Raw genomic sequence first — 23,112 nt, forward strand, 5'->3', positions numbered from 1 at the left:
GTGTTACTCTTTGTTTGTACTTGCCAATTTTCCATGTTTTGCTGTTATTGAAATAAATATATATAAATCTTTAAAGGACCCAGAGAGCTAAGGGGGGGCCCAGGGCCCGGGGCCCCCCCTATGGGTGTGCCCCTGTATGCCGTATATATATACAGGCATACCTCGGTTTAACGATGCAACTGGTTAAGTAAAAACCCATTGCTAGGCGGAGTATCGTATCTCGGGGTAGATATAACATGTAAAGTATAAGGATGCGTTTTTGAGCCTTGGGATTCCCCCCCCAACCAAGTCCTCAGCTCACCCAAAAGAGTCCAAAAATTCTAAATGGCCTAACAGCTGTAAAAGAAGCTATGCTAAACCTAAAGCCAGTGCCTATTTCACTTGTAACCAGTCAGTCACTGGAGAATGCGATTTCTGACGTACTCAAACTCAGCAGAGAAGCAGCAGCAGCACTGTGTGCAATCCCACCATCAGAGTCCTGGGACAATTAAATAAACATCTGTTATTCATAATAATAATGTATGAATGACACAGAATCGTCCAAGGTGCGAACTATTGTGAAAGAAAATCGCTGATGTTTTGATGGGGAATTGTCTTGATGGGGAATGTGATCAATCATGCAATCGGGATGGCCTTTTCAACGGTCCTTCTTTATTTCATTTTAGTTACTGCTTTGGTTGCTGAGCTCCTTTATTTTCTTCACCCTTATTTTCCAACATTTATTTATAAATTCCTTTGTACCTTCAAGGCATTCTCCTTTGAACAGCCCAAACGTAAACATGATTTATCCATCGATGATTCGATCAGGATAGCCCTTTCAATGGCCCATCTTCATGTCGTTTTAGTGTGTGCAGGATATTCACAGAAGAAATATGTGCAGCATGTGATGTGGTGTGTGGGATGAAGAGAAGACGGAGAGGGGTGCAAGGAGCAGCGTAGTGGACTGAAGAGGTGAGACAGGCTGAGGCACAAAGGAAGAAAGTATACAATGAATGGATGAGAAATAGAGGCATGGAAGAAGTTGAGAGGCGGAAGAGTTATATGTAGAAAGAAAGAGAGAGGTGAAAAGATTAGTAAGAGAGAGTATGAAGAGAGTGGATGTGGAATTTGGAAGGAATTTGAGTGTAAAGTGGAGGGACTGTAAGAAAATGTTCTGGAAGGAGGTGAAGAGAGTAAAACAGTGTGGCAGTGAAGTTAGCAGGGGAGTGAATGATAAAAATGGTAGATTACTAGTGGAGAAGGGAGAAAAAGTGAGCAGATGCAGAGAACACTTTACAGAATTGCTGAACACAGAGGATGGAAGTAATGAGAGTATAAGTGGCTGGGGAATGGCTGGGAGAAGGAGGGAGGTGAGAAGACAGGAAGAAATCAGTAGGATAGAAGTTGTGGAAGCAATGAAGAAAGTTAAATTGGGGAAAGCCCCAGGAATTGATGGAGTGTGTGGTGAAATCCTGAAGCAGGGGGAGAGATAGTAGTAGAATGGATGTGGAAGATGTGCAGATTGGCCTGGGAGGAAGGTAGAGTCCCGAAGGATTGGAAGTCAGGTATAATCATTCCCTTGTACAAAGGAAAATGGGAAAAAGAAGTGTGTGGTAATCATAGGGGCATTTGTCTTCTTAGTGTAACAGGAAAAGTGTATGATAGGATACTTACTGACAAAGTTATAATTATTCCCTTGTACAAAGGAAAAGAGGAAAAAGAATTGTGTGGTAATCACAGGGGCATTTGTCTTCTTACTGTAATTTGAAAAGTGTATGGTAGGATACTTACTGACAGAGATAGAGAAATAACAGAGGAATTAGTTGGAGAAGAACAGGGAGGCTTTAGGAAGGGAAGAGGTTGTGAGGACAAGATATTCATTCTTAGATCTTTAGTGAAAAAGTTTCTAGAGAAGGGAAAGAAGTTGTATGCAGCTTTCATGGATTTGGAGAAAGCATATGACAAGGTGGATAGACAAGGATTGTGGAAAGTATTAAGAATATATGGAGTAGATGAGAAGTTGTTGAATGCTGTGAAGAGTATGTATGATGATGCTAAGGCTACAGTGCATGTGGATGGTGAACTGAGTGAATTTTTCTATTTGAAGGTTGGGTTGAAACAGGGATGTGTCATGTCTCCAGGGTTGTTCAATCTGTACATGGATGGGGTTATAAAAGAGGTACAAGGTAGGGCAATGGATGTTGGAGTGGCCCTGGTGAGAGAGGGTAGTGTTTGGAAACTCCCTGTACTGTTGTTTGCAGATCATACTGTGTTGTTCAGTGAAGACAAATGGGAGTTGCAAGGCTTGGTGGATGAGTTTGGGAGAATGTGTAAGAAACGGAATCTGAACGTCAATGTAGGGAAGAGTAAAGTGATGGTCTTTGAGAGAGGTGAAGTCTGTGAATGTACAGTGAGGTTTGACGGTGAGGAAATGGAAAATGTGAGTATGTTTAAGTACTTGGGTAGTGTGATGAGTAAGGATGGAAGTTTGGAGGGCGAAGTGCTTGAAAGGGTACAACAAGGAAGAAAGGTTGCTGGTTTCTTGAAAGCTGAGATAAGAAACAGGGAAGTGAGCATGGAAGTGAAAAAGTTACTACATGACAGTATTGTGATACCCACTCTAACATATGGAAGTGAAGCTTGGACATTGTTGGAAGGACACAAGTCAAGAGTGAGAGCAGTGGAAATGAGTTATTTGACAGGAGCCTGTGGTGTCACATGGAGACAGGCTGACACATGAGGATATACAGGAGCATTGTGGTGTGGATGTGGATGTGATAGGAAGTGCTAGGAGAAACACACTGAGGTGGTTTGGCCATTTGGAGAGGATGGAGGGTGAGACTGACGAGGAGAGTGTATGTGAGTGAGGTGGACAGGGTGGGAGGGAGGGGGAGGCCAAGGATGAGATGGAGGGATGGAGTGAAGAGGTATATGAGAGAGGGGGATGTGAGTTGGGAGCAGGGCAGTGAAATGGTGGGGGACAGGGCGACATGGAGGTGATTTGTTTGTGGCAACCCCATACAGGATTAAGGTGTCTGGCAATAGATAGATAGATAGACAGAGATAGATAGACAAGTGCAAATGCCATCTTGGAACAAACAAATCACTGTAGACCTGCGTCATGGAAATTAAACTGTATAAGGGAAAATATTATTGTATATTAAAAAAGGTCCTATCTTTTTTGTGATCATATAAGAGATTCATCACATAAACTACTACGTACTTCATGTATAATGAGAGTCTGCTGCATTGGAAGAGCGGTAGTGGAAATGGATGCTGTCAAGATTGCATCAATATTCTTTTGTACTGATTCAACAGATCAACATTCATTTCTACTGATTCAGTAAAGGATTCACAATGCGACGAGCTGCTTAATGTCGGAAAACTGAAGAACGTAATGACCATTGTAAGTCAAAAGTTAACTTTAAAGTTCTGATCAAGGTGTTGTACTGTCCAGCATGAGCAATGAGAGTGTTTCTTCACTGATAATGCTGGAATGTCTAGAGATGGAATGCTGTTGAAGGGGGTCTGGTAATGTTTGTGTGGTGATTGTTTTATGTGCCTTGTTGTGTTATGTAGCTCTGTAATTCCCTTCTTACATTTTTAAAGCTCCAACATGCGTCCATGCATCGGCCTTGGTCACCTAATGGTGGCTCTCAGTGTTGCTTGTTCTCTGGCAGCCTCCCTATGCAATCCCTTATCCCTGACGTCACACTCAATGACCTCACCCCAGGTCTTTTTCAGTCTACCTCTTGCAACCCTACTACTAATGTTAACACTTCTCACTTTCTGCACCCAACTGTCATCCCCCATCCTCTCCACATGCTCAAACCATGTCAATCTACCTCTCCTCATCACAACACCAATACACTCCAGTCCCATCCTACCTCCTAACTCTTCCACCAAGGTCCCCCCCCCGGCCTCACACTCAAGGATGCACTGCACATCCATCCACCTAATCATTGTCATTTCTGTACATTTGAGCCTGCAAATATCCTCTTCCTTTACTGCCCTGGTCTCATTGCCATACAACAACACACTCCTAACATATGCAGCATACAAAGATCCCTCAGTATGAAGAGTGAGCCCTCTCAATGTCAGGAGAGGCAAGAGCTCCCTGAACTTCTTCCAATAATAGCAATAATATGTGCTGGCACACCATGCAGTGTAGAATTGTGTCCCCTCATAACAGGATATTCTCAAACAGGAAGGACTATAGTTTCAAAATGTTAATGAACTGTGGGAGTTATTTTTTGTAAACAGCAAGAATAAAAGGTAGACATTAACACAACTTTCAGTTTTTACTGACAATTTTCTCACAATAGGCTTGCCCTTAACACAGTTTCTAATTTTTTCAGAACAGGCTTACCCTTAATAGCTTCTAGTGTACTACTAAACAGCTTGAAATACAAATGTATTAATTACAGGCACCCAGCATCACCTCCCATCCTCATCTCTGATTTCTTGATACCTCCAAGCAGGGGATGACCATGTAAGAACCACCATCAAGATAATTTGTCCTTCAATGCTTTGCATTCTGTCATTCCTTTCACCAATATACTATACTATTCCACTCTGTCCTTCCAAACAGCAGTTTTATTATCCATGAATTTCTTTAGTTCAGAGTATGCACTCTCTCTAAGTGCATGCTATCTTCCTGTGCTTCTCTTTATACATTCAGCAGCTTCACATCTCACCCATATAGCCTTTTCTACTATTCCATAATTATCATAAACAACTATCCTTAACATGATGGATGGAACTATTCGTAAGCTACCATTCATTCTTACATTTACAGCTCTTCTGAGAAAGTCATTCTTAGTTTGTAACTAAAAGTTCAAAATCACTCAATGCCTAAGTTTACATTACATTCAAGAGTACAGAAGCAGTATATTTTTTCATAGGGTCAACTTCATCCAGAAATTAACCATCCTACCCTAAAATTCTGCCATGTTCTCTCTTTACACCCCTCTCCAGGCAGGCATGGGGTAATAGCAATTAAAAAACTGTGAGACAATTATTGGATGTTACAAGTACTTTGCCATTAGTGGTAGGTAGGGGCACCCACCATCCACTCAGTGTAATGTTGCCTATGGTCTCGACACTGAGTGACAAGCCAAATGGTTTCCTGTACCCAGGGAACCATTTACTATGCTGGGTGGTAACCATATAACAGGGTTTTTTGGCAGTGTTAATCCTTCCGTGGCTGTGGGTCCAGAATTTTATGTGCGCCCCTGGCCAACACCAAGGCCATTTCCTGAAATTTTGAAAACTGATTTTTTTCCTTGCCATATTGAAGAGGAAGTTCCGACGCACCTGGCAGTGCAATTTTAGCTTCCTAGACCCATCCTGTGGTGTGCAATCGAACGCGGAAGTTGCGTAAATTTAGGCAGCTGATACTAGTCACTAGTGTTGCAGTGACGCAACATCGCTTTTTTTTTTTTTTTTAACCAAAAAACATTCTCAATGGTTCTGAAAGGGTGTGAAACAACTATAAATGTGGATCTTGAATATTTTCAGTACATAATACATAATACGCAAGGTATGAATGTAAAAAATTATGAATTTATTTTGCAATTTTCGGTGTTTATTGTGTTTATGGTAGTATCAACTTAATTTTGTAGTCTGGGTGGTGGAGTTTGTTGGAAAAGGGAGGCGAGAGTCTGTTTTCAGACCTAAATGAGATAAAAGTCATCCCTTGAGTGTACAGGCTGGACAGTTAGGGTTGAAATGCGAGACGACTTGCCATTCACACCTTGCACGGGCTGATTAGCAGGAAGGGAAAGGAGGCTTTTCCACCCACAAAAGCATCACGACAACACAGAAAACTTTCCTGTTATGCTTGTAAAAGGCAAAGAGTATGTAAAATTATCCAAAACAGTGCAAAAAACCTGAGCAAACAGGTAAAGATATCAAACAAATTTTCTATCTATCTATCTATTGCCAGACGCCTTAATCCCACACGGGAGGACACAAACAAATCGCCTCCACATCGCCCTGTCCCCTGCCATTTCACTGCCCTGCTCCCAGCTCACACACTCCTCTCATAAACCTCTCCACTCCATCCCTCCATCTCATCCTCGACCCCCCCCCCCTTTCCCCCTCCACCTCACTCACATACACTCTCCTCTTCAGTCTCTCACTCTCCATCTTCTCTACATGGCCAAACCACCTCAATGTGTTTCTCCTAACGCTTCCTATCACATCCACATCCACACCACAACGCTCCTTTACATCATCATTTGACAGTCTGTCTCTCCATATGACTCCACAGGCTCCTCTCAAATAACTCTTTTCCACTGCTCTCACTCTTGACTTGTGTCCCTCCAACAAGGTCCAAGCTTTACTTCCATATGTCAGAGTTGGTATCACAATACTGTCATATAGTAACTTTTTCACTTCCATGCTCACTTCCCTGTTTCTTATCACTGCATTCAAGGAACCAGCAACCTTTCTTCCTTGTTGTACCCTTTCAACACTTCACCCTCCAAATTTCCATCCTTACTCATCACACTACCCAAGTACTTAAACGTACTCACATTTTCCATTTCCTCCTCATCCAATCTCACTGTATATTCACTGATATCACCTCTCTCAAAGACCATAACTTTATTCTTCCATACATTCACATTCAGATTCCGTTTCTTACACAATAGGATATTACATGACAGGATATTGGTAGTGAAAATTCTGTTTGGTAGAAAGATAGCTGTGAATATATCGGCATATGCTCCACAGGCAGGATTGGATGAAGCAGAGAAAGATAGATTTTGGGATGATTTAATACATGTAGTGGGTGGTATGCGGGATGATGAGATGGTGGTTTTGGGTGGGGACTTAAATGGTCATGTAGGTGAAGCAGCACAAGGTTATGAAGGAGTGCATGGGGAATATGCGTATGGTATAAGTAATGCAGAAGGGGAAAGGATACTCGAGTTTGGGGAGGCAACGGACATGATTGTGTGCAACACATTATTTTAGGAAAAGAGACAGTAGGTTAATTACATATGAGTTTGGGGGAAATAGCAGTCAGATAGATTATTTTCTGGTTAGGAGGGCCGATAGGAGGTTAGTGAGGGATGTTAAAGTTATAGGAAGTGAGGAGTGTGTGCAGCAGCACAAACTACTGATTTGTGATATGATGCTTAAGGAACGAGTGATGAAAAAGAGGACTTATGTACCTAGGAGGAAAATATGGAAGCTGAAAAACCAAGTAGTAAGGGATGCCTTCTATAGCGAGTTGAGGAGAGTGGTGGCTGAACAGAGAGCTGTAGACAGAGGCGTTAATGAACAGTAGAGAGCCCTCACGAACAATCTCTTGAGAGTTACTGATTTAACATGCGGTTGGACAAGAGGACCACTAAGACATAAAGCAACTTGGTGGTGGGATGAGGGTGTAGAAGCTGCAGTTAAGGAGAAAAGGCTTTTCCGGGAATGGAAGAAGGGTGGTAGCAAAGAGGAATATTTGGCTGCCAAGCGTAGGGCTAGAAGAGAGGTATACAGGGCAAAGTCTGAGTCACAGAGACTTTTACCTGATAACCTAAATCATGGGGAAAGGAAAAATATGATATTTAAGGTGGCAGTCAGGTGAAGAGGGATAATCGGGATATTATATATGAGCAGTGTGTGAAGAATGATGAAGGAAGGGATAGTGGTGAACAGTGGGGATAATAAAGATGCAAGGAGAGAGCATTATAACCGGTTGTTGAATGAGGAGTTTGACTGGGACAGGGAAGGTTTGGAGCCAGCAGATCCAGTGTCTGGCCCTTGGCCTTTGATTGATGCTGCTACTGTGAGTGAGGCAATAGGCAGGATGAGGGTGGGGAAGGCAGCAGGTGTGTCTGGGTTGACTGCCGAAATGTTGAAGGCCTCACGCAATATAGGGGTGAAGTTAGTCACTGACCTGATAAATAGGATTATTTATGAGTGTGTTGTCCCAGATGATTGACTGAAGAGTGTAATTGTAAATGTGTATAAAGGGAAGGGTGATGCCCTGGAAAGAGGAAATTATAGAGGTATAAAGCTTTTAGATCAGATAATGAAGGTAATGGAGAGAGTTTTAGAAGGTATGATTAGAGAAAGAGTGAATATTGATGAGATGCAGTTTGGGTTTATGCCAGGTAGGGGGACCACTGATGCCATATTCATTGTTCGACAGCTTCAGGAAAAATATATTGGTAGGAGAAGGGATCTTTATTTTGTTTTTGTTGATTTGGAAAAGGCCTTTGACAGAGTCCCTAGAGAGGTGGTGAAGTGGGCAATGAGAAAGCTTGGCTTGGAGGAGTGGCTGGTTAGGGTGGTCATGGCTATGTATGTGGGTGCTCGCACCCAGGTAAGAGTGAATGGAGATTTGAGTGATGGGTTTTCCGTGAATGTTGGTGTGCATCACAGGTCAGTTTTGAGTCCCATGTTGTTTATCATGGTACTTGAAGCCCTTTCACGTGACTTTAGAAACGGACTCCAGAGTGAGTTGTTGTATGCTGATGAGTTGGTGTTGATTGCAGAGAACGAAAGGGAGGCGGAGGAAAGGTTTAGGAAGTGGAGAGTTGGTATGGGGCACAAGGGCTTAAGAGTAAATGCAGATAAAACAAAAGTGATGATACCTAGGGTTGGTGGTGGTACTGTCAAAGACGAGGGAGAGTGGCCATGTGCAGTTTGCCACAAGGGTGTGGGAAGTAATTCCATCTTGTGTGGTGTTTGTGATAAATGGGTGCATAAGAGATGTAGTGGTATCAGAGGTAGACTGTGAGATAATGCTGATTTTATGTGTACGGCGTGTCGGGGAGAGCAGGTGGACATTGTCTGACGTGAAAGAATTGAACTTGAGGTGAATCTCTTGAGTGTGTGGAAAAGTTTTGTTATTTGGGAGACATGTTGTGTGTTGGAGGTGGGGCTGGAGCTAGCTCTGTGGCTAGGGTGAGAAGTGGTTGGAAGAAGTTCAGGGAGCTCTTGCCTCTCCTGACATTGAGAGGACTCTCCCTACGTGCTAAGGGGTCTTTGTATGCAGCATGTGTTAAAAGTGTAATGCTGTATGGTAGTGAGACCTGGGCACTGAAGGAGGAGGATATTCGCCGGCTCAGACGTACAGAAATGACAATGATAAGGTGGATGTGTAATGCATCCCTGCGTCCAAGGTCAGGGGGGGGCTGGGTTCATGAAGGAAGAGTTGAGAGGTAGGATGGGACTGGAGTGTATTGGTGTTGTGATGAGGAAAGGTAGATTGAGATCCATACATCTTCTACTACTATCTCTCCCCCATGCAGAAGCATGGGGGAGAGATAGTAGTAGAATGTCTTTTTTGTTTATTCCTGTGTTTATTTATAATCATAAACTGGGTGGGTGGGTGTGTTTTGCAGGGGAGGAGAAAGATAATATTTTTCATCCGGGTCGATATAATGGGTGTAACTATGTGTGTTTAGGCATGGCCACGAGTGAAAAAATCATACATCCACTCATCACGGTAGCAGGCGGTGAACTAACAAATGAAGTGTGAAAGCGTGAAGTGAAGGACAAATGAGGTGTGAGAGTGTGAAGTGAAGGTCAGTCTCATGACCCAGATGTTTGTTCACTTCCTGAAAGTTTTCATGGTTTTCTACAAGTCTCATTGCATTGAATGATCCAAACCAGTACAACAAACCTGGGCAGATAGGTAAAGATACCAAGACAAAAATGTTTCTTTCTCTTTTTATCATGTCTTTTTTCTTTGTGTCTGTGTTTATTCATAATCGTAAACAGGGTGGTTGTGTGTGTTTCACAAGAGAGGACAAAGATGATATTTTCTGTCTGAGTTGAGATAATGGGTGTAACTGTGCTTCTTTAGGCATGGCCACGGGTGAAAAAATAAAAAATCCAATCATCACAGCAGCAGGCTCTGAACTGCTTGATGGGGTGTATGGGAGTGTAGTGAAGGTCTGTCCAAAGACAATGAGAACTTTCGTTCACTTCCCAAAAATTTTTGCCGTTTATTATATGCCGCGCTGAAACGAAGCCTACGGCCATTTATCGAATAAATGTCATTTAACGCCAGCGGCCACGGAGGGGTTAAATGTCCACCAAATTCCCCTATCTAAAATCACTAAATTATAGCAAACATTTCGAAGAGCCTCGATGGGCCCAATACCTGCCCAGGGTCACAACCAAATGGGCAGATTCGCATGGTTATGAGGAATGTGAGAGGTGTGAATGAGACGAGTAAAAGGGTGGAAGTGGTGAATGTGTCCAAGAGTGCAAGATATGCCGTGATGGCATTATGTGAAACAAAGACGAAAGCGTGTGAAATGGAGTGGGAGGGCGTAAAGTGTGTAAGGTTTAGCACGAATTGGCGAGGAAGATACAAGGAAGGAGTTGCTTTGTTAATGAATTAAGTGTGGCAGAGTGGAATGAAAGACTACAAATGTGTCAGCTCAAGATGTATGTACTGTATATCAAGTTCAAGTTTGAGAAGGTGAAAGTGGCAGTGATTGTAGTGCATCCACTGTGTGATGTCAGAAGTTAGAGAGAGAAAGACAGGTTTTAGGATGACCTGGATAAAGTAGTAGGAGAAATGCCCAGGAGGTATAAAGTGTTTGTAATACACGATCTGAATCGGAAACTAGGCACTGGTCCTGTGAATGATATAACTGGTAATAATGGAGTACCATGAGAGAATGATAATGGGAAGCAACTGAAGGACATGAGTCAGGAAAGGAGATTGTACATTTGTAATTCTTATTTTGATGCTATTTTATGTGTGTGGCATGTCGGGGAGGGCAGGTGGAGATTGTCAGGCGTGAAAGGACTGAACTTGCTGATGAGTCTCTTGAGTGTGTGGAAGAGTTTTGTTATTTGGGAGACATGTTATGTGCTGGAAGTGAGGCTGAAGCTAGCTCTGTGGCTAGGGTGAGAAGTGGTTAGAAGAAGTTCAGGGAGCAGTTGCCTCTCCTGACAATGAGAGGGCTCTCCCTACATGCTATGGGGTCTTTGTATGCAGCATGTGTTAGAAGTGTAATACTCTATGGTAGTGAGACCTGGGTAGTAAAGGAAGAGGATATTCACTGGCTCAAACGTACAGAAATGACACTGATTCAGTGGATGTGCACTGCGTGCCTGGGGGAGCTGGGTTTACAATAGAAGAGTTGAGAGGAAGGATGGACTGGAGTGTATTGGTGTTGTGATGAGGACTGGTAGACTGATGTGGTATGGACATGTGGAGAGGATGGGGGATGATAATTGGGTGCAGAAAGTGAAAAGCATTAAAACTGGGGGGTGAAGTTGCGAAGGGTAGACTAAGAAAGATGTGGGATGAGGTCATTAAGTGTGAGCTAAGGGTTAAGGGACTGAACAGGGAGGCTGCCATAGATCGAGCAGCATGGAGAGCCGCCATTAGGTGACCAAGCCAGACGCATGCAAGCACGTTGGAGCCTTCAAAAACAAAATTAAATGAAAATGAAATGATATGTCAAACACAAAGATGCACACAAATATACATGGAATAGAAAGAATGGAGACCCTGTCCAAAGGAGCCTGATTGATTAAGTGCTCGTAGAGAAATCGATGCTGGGAAGTGTTGCTGATGTGAAGGCAGTGAGAGGAAGATGTGGAGGTTTGTCAAATCATATGATTGTGGTATACAAAATCAAGCTGAGAGGAGTGAGGCAGACAAAGAGAGAGAGAAGAGTAGTGAGGGGAAGAGACTGAAAGTCGAGAAGCTGATGATCAAAGAAATGGCAGATGAATACAAGGCCAAAGTTGGGGAAGAGTTAGAAGCACTGAACTGGAATGAAATGTATCTGGACAGCTTGTGGAATGCATATAGGGATTGCTTAGTTAGGAATGCTAAAGCAGTGTGTGGTGTGACAAGAATAACAACAATGAAGAAAGATATGGCATGGTGGGATGAAGTGGTTAAGAGGGCAGTGAAGGAAAAAGAGGAAGAAGTGGCTAAAGTGGATACAGCACAGGGGTTCAGTTGAAATAAGAACTGAATATAAAGAATGCAAGATGCCTGTAAAGAGATTAATGAAGAGGAATATGAAAGAAGTAAACAATGATCTTGGAAGAAAAATGAATGCAAATTACTCCGAAAATAAGAAGTTATCCTGGAAAGAGATTTGGAAATGTTGAAAAGATAGTGGAAAGAAACGTGAGAGTGTGAAAGATGTATGTGGTAGATTACTAACCCATGAGGATAAGGTAAGGACTTGATGAAAAGAATAGTTTGAAAGTCTGATCAATGGAAATTAAGAGAAAAAAAGCAACTGTCAACATGATTGGTTTTGGGGGCGTACAGAGAAGGAATGCAGCGCCAGGAAACGTGACACTCACAGAGGTAAAGAACACCGTGAAGCAGCTGAAAAATGGGAAAGCAGCGGGGGTTGATACGGTGTATGGAGAGATGATTAAGTGTAGCAGGAAGAGTGAAATGAAGTGATTGTTGGAGACAAGTAAGAAGGCATGGGTGAGTGAAACTGTGCCAGTAGAGTGAAAAAGGCAGTGATTGTCCCCATGTAAAAATGAAGGTGAGCGAAGTGAGTGCAAGAATTATTGTGTCATAAGTCTACTTTGTGCGGTAGGGAAGGTATATGGAAGAATTATTATAGAGAAAGTACGCGAGACATCAGAAGCCCTAGTGAGTGATGAAGAGGGTGGCTTTAGGGGTGGCAGAGGATGTATGGATCAAATACTTGCAGTGAGACAGATAGAGATGGCATGTGAGAAGGACAATAAGGTGTTTATGGCATTTTTGGACCTGGAAAATGCATAAGACAAAGCAGACAGAGAAGGATTGTGGAAGGTTTTGCGCATGTAAGGTGTAGATGGTAAGCTGGTAGGTGCCACCAGGAGTTTTATGATGGTAGCAAGGCATGTGTATGGGTAAATGGGCATCTATGTGAATGGTTCACTATCAATGTAGGCATGCAACAAGGGTGCATGATGTCCCCATGGTTGTTCAATATATATATGGATGGGGTGATAAGAGAAGTAAAAACACGAATACTGGAGACAGTGATGACATTGGTAACGAATAGTGTTGGATGGAATATCTCAAATTCGTTGTATGCTGATGATGCAGTGCTACTTGCAAATACCAGGAAAGAGCTTGGTAGACTAGTACAGTACATCCTCCCCACAGTACGTGAGTTCCGAGTACGAGATCCCCCTTGTACACAAGGACCTTTTTTTTTTTTTTTTTTTTTTAAAGTACGCGAATTGACCTCCTTATAAGCGAGACGGGCAGCGAAGAGTGGCCCAAATCCGGGGTTACCCCGATTACATGGCATTGCCCCCCTAAGAAGCGATAACAAGTGAAGGTTTATCTATCTATCTATCTATTGCCAGAAGCCATAATCCCGTAAGAGGTGGCCATTTGACAGGGAGGGGCACTAACCCTCTACCAACCCACTTGTTGACACGTAGGGAGCATGTATGGGTTGGTTATATGGTTACCACCCAGCATTGTAAATGGCTTCCTGGCTTACAGGAAACCATTTGGCTTGTCATTCAATGTAAAGCCACCTGTAAAGGAAAGAAGGGCAATAAGAAGTGACAGGAAAGATGGGAGATAAATGGAAGAGAGGAGGGTAGGCACAGAAAAAGAATGATAAAGGCTAAGGAAGAAGTAGGCAGCACTACATCAAGTGAGTGGATGATGGTCGCCACCACATACCACCAATGATTTACCTAGTAAAGCCATGATCTTGCAGGTTTACTTTATCTTAGGTAATATGTCTCAGACAGTTTCCCTGTATAGTACAATACTTAGTTCTGAAAGGCATCTCAAGGGTTGCCCATGAAGGGGGGTGCCGCCCATATGTAAATTTTCCCATAAGTTCATGTATTCACAGTACAGTACAATCCCAGTTAACCGGGTGGCTTGGGGAATTTACCTTCCCGGTTACAGATTTTTCCCGTATTTCTGATTTTCAAGTCAAATCTATACAAAGGCTATCACAGCAGTAAATACAGTTCAGGTACTCACCAGTCACATTAGGGGTTACACTAAGAGATTCCGCCTGAAAAACTGCCTTGTAAACACACACCATGGTCATAACGCACGTGCGTGCAATGTCTAGCAATTTGCAGTACTGCAAATTGCACCAGTCCATTGTTTACCTAATTACTGTATTCATTATATGTACTGTACTCATAAAAATTGAAAAATAAAATAATGAAATAAAAGCTTGAACATTTATTAGTGAACTGATGATGTGTTAAGACTGCACTGTAGAATTATCACGACACCTGTGCCCCCACGTGAGTTTTGTTTACATTTTTGACCCCGACTGTTCTTCTTCTTCCCCACCTGACCTCCATCACTCCACCCCTCACCCGCCACTCAGATGTTTTGCAGAAAATAAAATAAATGATGTACGTATGAAATGCAGGCATATTATTTATTTATTTTTCTTCCAACAAAGTAAACTTTCATTCCTATTAACATTTATATTCAGCCATTAGTGTTTTATAATGTTCGCCTTTTTCAAGTCTGTTGCATATGTCCAGCTTCTGTTTCAAGGTAAGCACGATACGCTTACGTTTAGTTTGCACTTTAGGCATTTTGGAGTGTACAAATTACCGTCTATCAGAGGAACACAATAGCAAGAGAGCTTATTTACTGTCTGGTGGCAAAAAGCAGACTGGTGATTTTTGGAGGGTGTGGAGGATGACTGAATTCAAGTAGGGGAAAGAGGGGGAGAGGAGGGGTGGTTAAGAGGATTTGCTAGGGATTTACATTAGCCGGAAATGCCTTCACCTCGCTTTGTCTGACTTCACCCAGCCTCGCGTGACACGATCAAACGGCGGTTTGGCGGTCTATTCAAATTGGCGCTCAGTTATAACTTACTGACATTTTTACCAGCCCTTGAATTTTCCCGTTTTTCTGAGTATTCCGTTTGTCTGGATACCGGATAGCTGGGATTGTACTGTATGCGAATTCCTAGTACGAGACGTCCTCTGCCGCCCATATAAGTGCGTACTAGGGGGATGTACTGTACAGAGTTTTGTAGATGTCTGTGAGCGTCGTGCCTTGAGAGCATATGTAGAAAAGAGTAAAGTGATGGTTACTGAGAGAGAAGGTGACTCCCAGTGTGATGTTACAGTGAATGGAGAAAGATGGAACTGGTAAGACAGTTCAACTACCAAAGTACAGTGATTGAAAAGATAGCAAAATGTGCAAAAGATGTGGAAAGTAGAGTGACACAAGGAAGAAAAGTAGCTGGTGCAATGAAGGCCTTGATAAGAAACAATGGCTGGAGTGTTGCAGCTGCACGAGGCTTACGTGAAGGAGTGTTAGTGCCAACTATAACATATGGATGTGAGAGTATGGTGTGGCATGAAAATGAAAAGTCAAGAGTAAGAGCAGTGAAGCTGGGACTGCTGAGGAATGTATATGGAGAACAGAGAATGGATAGGAAACGGAATAATGTGATATGTGAAAGATGCAGAGTGAGGAAGTCTGTGGAAACCAGAATTGAAAAGGGTGTACTGAAATGGTATTGTCATGTGGAGAGAATAGATGACAACAGAGTGGTAAAAAAGACATATCTGAGTGAATCTGAAGAAGTGAGGAGGTGAGGTAGGCCAAGATGAAGGTGGAGGGATATGGTGGATAAGTGTGTGAGGAAGAGAGCTATGGAAGTTGGTGAGGCTAAGGGACTGACAAGAGACCGAGCTGTATGGATGAATTATGTGCAGGGAAGTGCATATCAAGGATCTGGCACCCCTTTTTAAATGTGAGTGTTTAGACTGGCTGTATCAGACAGGTGTAAGTGAAACTACAGAACATGCTGAATTTTTTTTTTTTTTTGGCCTGTCTGATCGAGCCAGGATTTCAAGGGCTTGAATGATGAGTGAATGTAAGCATGGCCCATTGGACTGGGGAAACTTTATCTGTGTATTGCTACTCCTCACTGTGCCCTAGGGTGGGAAAGGAGGTCCAGATGATGACGATGATGATAAGTACTGTACAGTAATAGTAATAATTCATGATTTTTTAAAAATTTAACAGAATGCACAGTAACTGATAAGTCTACTACTATTATACTGGTATTTCATTAACTCAGAAATATCAACAAAGTTTCTATCAGTTACTGCTGTCATTCAAATATATTTGTTAAATTTCACCTGAGGGAGAGCCTCTACAGTAAAATGGATAAAACTTTCTTTTATTTTAACTGCAAACAATACTGTATAAATAATAAGCAATATCTGGGTCATGGAAAGGATAGTAACTCTAATAAAATCATTAGAGTATAATGCTCTACAATCACTAACCGGTTCTGGCTTGTATTATCATCATCAATGCCTAGGTGACGAAGCTTCCATCGACGCCGGCGATTGCGTATGGCCTTGTCAGCAAATATCTTCTTCACCAGCACCACATCAGGCACCATGTCTGGGTCCATTGCATCAATGTTGGTGTCACTCACATTGGACTGGCGCAGATCAAAACTGAAACAGAAAACAGTTTTTATGGAATACACTGTTAAGTATGATTACAATACAATCCAACATAACAAGCAAGAAGAAATCATTCAGTACATTACCAGTGTTTGTTATGTAGATGGAATCCCAGGGAAGTACTACAGTATTATGGACATGGTGTGGGAATGCAGGATGTTAGCTGGCTTTAAGAAACTCTTCCTGGTGGAAGACTCAACCATATTTACATGTTTTGTCTGAAAATACTAAACATACATATTTCTATACATCTACAATCTACTGCCAGTGACTATGGGAAAAAATTGCTATTCAACCATTCCCTACATGTCACTGGGGCAAACAAAGTGCTTGCAGGAAGTTGGTGACCTATCCCGTGAAAAAAGCCACCCGTCCATTCATCATCCAACCCTATATCGCCCCATGAGGAGCATAGGGGGCTGGGGCTAGGCATGTTGGTCCTGACATTTAACCCCCAGGATACGCAATTCGATCGACCTTGCTGCCGTGAAAATCTGTATGTGAAGCCAATTTTTTTTTTTACTCTTATAGAAGTAAAAAGTGTTACGTCCAAGGTTTAGAGCTTCAATTTACACATGTTATGCTACAAACCGTAGCAGCCGTGGCTCAGTGGGTTAGAGCGCTCTGCTCTGACCAAAGGGTCGGAGGATCGAATCCACCCAAGGGTCATTGGTAGACATCAGGAAGGGCATCCGGTCATAAAATGCTACACGCTCCAATCCAAAAGTCCTCTACCCAGAGGCAACGCCTTAGCCCTTCAGGGATACCTGGTGTAAAAAAAAAAAAAAAAAAAGCTACAAACCAGAGCATTTTAGACCAACTGGTTCATGAGCTATAGCCCATCAAAGTTGAAAAAAGTTACCCTTCCAGGTGGGGCGACTCCAGTTTTCTATGTGCTCCCACCCCATCCCTCTCTCATTCCCCCCCTCCCATGACCTTTCTTACCCACTCCCATCACCAACCCTCTCTTCCTCCCCTATCCCCCTCCTGCCCCTACCTCCTCTCCCCCCTCCTTCAGCATGCACAATAATAGGAGCATCTGCATGCCTGGAGAAATGCCAGATGTCACCAATATTTTAATTTTTCAGATGGAAAAAAATCACGTCGGGCAATAATTGAATGTCCTTTTTCATGCATCTTACTTGTAAAAATACATAAATATTCTATTTCTTCTCTTTTAAACAGTATTGTGTCAATGGAGCATGAACAAAAGTAATAAAATAAAAAAAATATTCCACAGCGGTTGCAGCCTGGTTTATGCATGCATAGAAATATATATGTATATCTTTATCCAATAACAGAAATTAGTTATAACTGATACTAACAAATTAAACTCCCTATGAGTAGGAATAAAATTCAATTCACTTAAAAAAAAATGCCGATATTTATATGCTGCCTCTGGTAAAACAAGTTTTCAGAGGAAACCGAAACAGCCGTCTGTCTTCACTGGCTGATCTGCTCATCACCTGTGCCTACTTCATACATCTGGCAGTGCCAAGCTTCGGTATGCCCTAAAATTTTAGTCTAATAAATATTAAACTATAGACAGACCATATGTGCCATTTTTTGTACAAGTAAGATTATATACAAATGTCAATATTCATACGCCTTTTTTACTTCTTACAGTCCAAAAACCGTCTTTTTACTAATCTTCTTAGGGCAGAATATACAAATATATCATTTTATCGGCAATATTTTGGGTCAAATAGCATAAGTGACAGTTATTTACATTTTTTAAAGCAATTTACTTAACCAATATCGTAATTATCGATCAGAAAAATAACACTGAAATTTAACTAAGACCCCCTTAGTCCGCTGAGACGAAAACGAGACATAGTTTCTGGCGGTGTCTGGCAGATTTTCCTCTTCGCGCGAACGCTCCTATTATGTCAGTGTTCCTCACTCACTCCCAACACCCTTCCCCCCAACATTTTCCCCTCCCTAACTTCCCTCCCCACATCCCCTCCCCTCATAGCTGTGTAGCTGTCAAAAAAAATAATTTAAAATATAAAATAAATAAAACAGCAAAAGCATGCAAAATCTTATTCTTGGTATTATTCACACACTCCAGCACCCTCTTCCCTCACCTCTTCCCCCCCATCCCCTCCCCTCAGAGCTGTCAAATCAAGTTGCTGTAAGAATTTCAAGGGAAAAAAAAGCTAAAGCTACCTCCATCCCCCCCTCCCCTCCCCTTCCAGAATTTTCCAGCTCATTTTTTTATTTGGCAAAATAATTATGTTGGTGTCCTCATTCGCTCCCAACATCCTTCCCCCCTAACACTTCTCCCCTCCCCAACTTCCCCTTCCCTCATAGTTGTGTAGATGTCGAAAGAAAATAGAAAAAAAAATAGAGCAAAAGCATGCAAAATCTTATTTTTGGTGTTACTCCAGCACCCTCTCCCCTCACCCTTTCCCTCCTCTCCCCTCTCCTCAGAGCTGTCAAATCAAGTAGCTGTAAGAATTTCAAGTGGAAAAAAAGCTAAAGCTACCCCCCATCCCCCCCTACCCTCCCCCCCTCAGAATTTTCCAGCTCATTTTTTTTTTTTTTCAAACAATATTTTGCAAAATAATTATGTCAGTGTCCTCACTCACACCCAACACCCTTTCCCCCAACACTTCTCCCCTCCCCACCTTCCCTCCCCCCATTTCCTTCCCTCACAGCTGTGTAGCTGTCAAAAAAAATCTTTTTCTTGGTGTTACTCACACACTACACCACTCTCCCCCCTCACTTCTTCCCCCCCATCCCCTCCCCTCAGAGCTGTCAAATCAGGTAGCTGTAAGAATTTCAATTGTGTCAGTAACACACTTTTCCCCCCAAAAAACATGCAAAAAACATGGAAATTCATAAAAAAAACATGAAAAAACATACATTCTATGTTTCATGAATCAGTGTATGCAATTAAACAATAATCAGGTACTGAATGAAAACACATGACATGAATAGTAACAATAACTTATAACACTCTAGGCAGGGCAGGGGCAGGGGGGGGGGTGTAAGCAGACGGCATACTACACGGGGTGGGGGGTGGGGAAAGGCCTGGAGGGGTGGTATGGGGGTATAGAGGTGGGAGACAGACACCACAAGACAAAGAGGACAGGCAAAGAGGGAGTACAGGGGTGTGGAGGGGGGGGGGGGAATAATCGCCGAGCTAGACCTCAGATCATATAGCCCTGCTAGGGTTACAGGAGAGCGCTAGCCCTCCCAGCACTGCAGCCACCGGGTGGGGCACGAACTCGCAACCTCACGATTACGAGCCCGACACCCTACCACCGAGCTACCGCGCTCCCCAGGTGTGGAGGGGGGTAGGGGGGATATAACCCTCCCCAGGGAGACAGGGAGGGGAGGAAAGGGGAGGGTGAACCATGGCGGTGTGATGGAGGATGGTGGGGGAGGGGGAGGGAGGGAGCAGGAGGTGGTCAGAGGTGAGAGAGGGGGAAGGGGAACAAAGGTATTGGGGTAGAAGAAGGTGGTGAGAGGGAGATGGGGGAATCACCCCCCTCCCACCATGGGTAGGGGCCCGGATCCTCCCCCCTCCTTGCTCAGGACTTAGTTCTCATTGGTTTGCATTGATATACTATACATCACAATCGGGCCAAAGCCTAGAGTCCGCAGTTTTTCCAAATAGTTCCACTATCAATCACATTCGGTATCTCGTGTAATCCTGAAAAAGGATCAATTGATCCTGTTAGCACTTTAGGGGTTAAGATGAAAGTGACCAGCCTCACTCATCCCTGAGTGGCATTACGTGAACAAAAAACCCCAACCACCTCTTGAATATAAACCTACACCAGCTCAATCTGATTGGAGTGCCTTACTTACCCACTAAACCACCAGGTGCCATAATCTAGTTATATGGTTACCACCTAGCATAGTAAATGGTTTCCTGGTGTAAAGGAAACCATTTGGCTTGTCACTCTGTGTTGAGTCACCCATAGGCAGAACAAAGGGGAAAAATGAAGGAAAGAAAGACAGAACAAGGAGTGTAAAGTCACCTATACGCGGAAGGAAGTGGAAAGAACGAAGGAAAGAAAGACATACGAGGGAGTGTAAGGTCACCCGTAGGCAGACAGAAGAGGAAAGAATGAAGGAAAGAAAGACAGAAGAGGGAGTGTAAAGCCACTCACATGCACAGGAAGAGGAAAGAATGAAGGAAAGAAAGATAGAAAATGAAGGACAGAAGCAAGGAAAGGGAAGACACCCAAAGCAGCCACCCGTAGGCAGAAGGAAGAGAAAAGAATGAAGGAAAGAAAGACAGAATGGGAAGGAAGGAAGAGAGGAAAGGGCAGACACCCAAAGCAGCCACCTGTACGCAGAAGGAAGAGGAAAGAATGAAGAAAGAAAGAAAAGGAAAGAAGGAAGAGAGGAATGGGGAGACACCTGAAGAATGAAGAAAAGAAAGACAGAAGGAGGAGTGTAAAGTCACCTGTATGCAAAAGGAAGTGGAAAGAATGAAGAAAGAAAGACAGAAGAGGGAGTGTAAAGTCAGGAAAGAAAGACAGAAGAGGGAGCATAAAGCCACCCGTAACCAGAAGGAAGAGGAAAGAATGATGGAAAGAAAGATAGAAAAGGAAGGAAGGAAGAGAGGAAAGGGCAGACACCCAAAGCAGCGCTACAATGACAGAGAGGATGGCGAGTGCCACCACCTACCACTCACAAAATTAATAAACAAATTAAAAGGCAATGGACCCAAGTGAACCTACAGTTGGTGACCAACATTCAAGAGATCATACATAGGTGTGTATGTCCATAGCAACACAGAATGAAAGAAGCATGAATGAAGAAGTAAATAAAACAAAGATGAAGGGTAAATGTGTATGACAATGGGAGTACTGACTGGGCATGTGTACTGGAGAGGATAAGAATGAGAGCATGGGAGAGTTTATGCACTGTTCATGTAAAACTGTGGTCACACAGACACTTTTTGTAGTAATTAATATAAAACTATAAATTCTTTCATTTGTACTTTTAAAGCTTTTCTTTCTAGATGCCATCATCATCATCATCATCATCCAGACCACCTTTCCCACCCTAGGGCAGGGTGAGAAGTAGCAATGTCCAGACAGCCCAAATTTGCCCAATCCAATGGGCCATGCTTCCATTCACTCATCAATCAAGCCCCTGGAATCCTGGTTCTACTGGATACGCCAAAAACATTCACCACATTCTATAGCTTCATATAAAAGCATGAGCCAAATTGCAGGCCAATATTTCTATCATGGCAAAGGCAACGAGCCTGAAGTTTCAAAAACTGTAAAAGGAGCGTTAGGAGTAAAGGCAAGTACATCTAGCTCCCACTATTCGACAGGGATGTGTTCCGTAAAAAGTGGTTGACTAACGAACCAGTTGTTCCCATAAGATTGTTCAGAAATAGGGGGGTTAGGTTCCTGACCACCTTTGTCACTCAAAAAGTATTTAATAAAAAGGGAAAAAATACCAGTAAATATGAATGAAAGTGACACAGGGATTTGAGCTGTTTTCTTATAGACCTATATTCTCAAGGAAAATTATTTAAGTACTGCATACATCTCAGATGACTGACATTTGATTTTCAATAAAAAAATATGGGAGAACAAACAAAATATACCTATCTATCTATCTATCTACTGCCAAATGCCTTAATCCCATAAGAGGTGGCCACAAACAAACTGCCTCCACGTCACCCTGTCCCCTGCCATTTCACTGCCCTGCTCCCAGCTCACATCCCCCTCTCTCATATACCTCTTCACTCCATCCCTCCATCTCATCCTTGGGCCTCCCCCTCCCTCTTCCCCCCTCCACCTCACTCACATAAACTCTCCTCATTAATCTCTCACTCCATCCTCTCCACATGGCCAAACCACCTCAATGTGTTTCTCCTAATGCTTCCTATCACATCCACATCCACATCACAATGCTCCTTCACATCCTCATTTGTCAGTTTGTCTCTCCATGTGACTCCACAGGCTCCACTCAAATAACTCATTTCCACAGCTCTCACTCTTGGCTTCCCTCCAACAAGGTCCAAGCTTCACTTCCATACGTTAGAGATGGTATCACAATACTGTCATAAAGTAATTTTTATCACTTCCATGCTCACTTCCCTGTTTCTTATAACTGCTTTCAAGAAGCCAGCAACCTTTCTTCCTTGTTGTACTCTTTCATGCACTTCACCCTCTAAACTTCCATCCTTACTCATCACACTACCCAAGTACTTAAATGCACTCACATTGGTTTCCTCCTCATTCAACCTCATTGTACATTCACTGACTTCACCTCTCTCAATGACCATAACTTTACTCTTCCCTACATTCACCAAATAGATTCCGTTTCTTACATACTCTCCCAAACTCATTCTACTTACTTAGCGATATTAAAGGATGCCACCTGAACGCCTTGAATAGAGTGTTTATTGCTGAACATGCCAACTGGACATGATGTCACAACACCAAACAAACTCAAATGTACTCAATTTAAAACCATAAATAGCAGTGGAAGCCTAACTGTAAGCGCTGAAACCTAACTCAGGGGTTTCGCCCCCAGGACCCCCAATATTTATAACCTACCTAACTTAGTGCAAACTAAGATGTGCATTCCGTAAAACTGGCACCAAACAAGTATTGTGCATTAAGAGCATTTGTTAATCATAAGCACAGTCCCCAATAGGGTTGTCATTTGGTATTTTTCATTACCAATGTGGGCCAATCTGGTAATGAAAAA

General features: G+C 42.8%; 1 protein-coding gene across 1 annotated transcript in view; it reads right to left on the bottom strand.

Moving 5' to 3' along the window:
* Window positions 1–23,112, bottom strand: part of Nmd3 (60S ribosomal export protein NMD3) — an 86,936-nt gene that overhangs the window by 6,566 nt on the left and 57,258 nt on the right. Inside the window, exon 9 of the mRNA XM_080272764.1 lies at window positions 16,231–16,407. Coding sequence (XP_080128890.1) covers window positions 16,231–16,407 — 177 coding nt within the window. The remainder of the gene's footprint in view (window positions 1–16,230; window positions 16,408–23,112) is intronic.

This window comes from Coenobita brevimanus, chromosome 51, assembly GCF_032717465.1.
Source record: "Coenobita brevimanus isolate Jiangsu-jjx chromosome 51, ASM3271746v2, whole genome shotgun sequence".
NCBI classification, from domain to species: domain Eukaryota; kingdom Metazoa; phylum Arthropoda; class Malacostraca; order Decapoda; family Coenobitidae; genus Coenobita; species Coenobita brevimanus.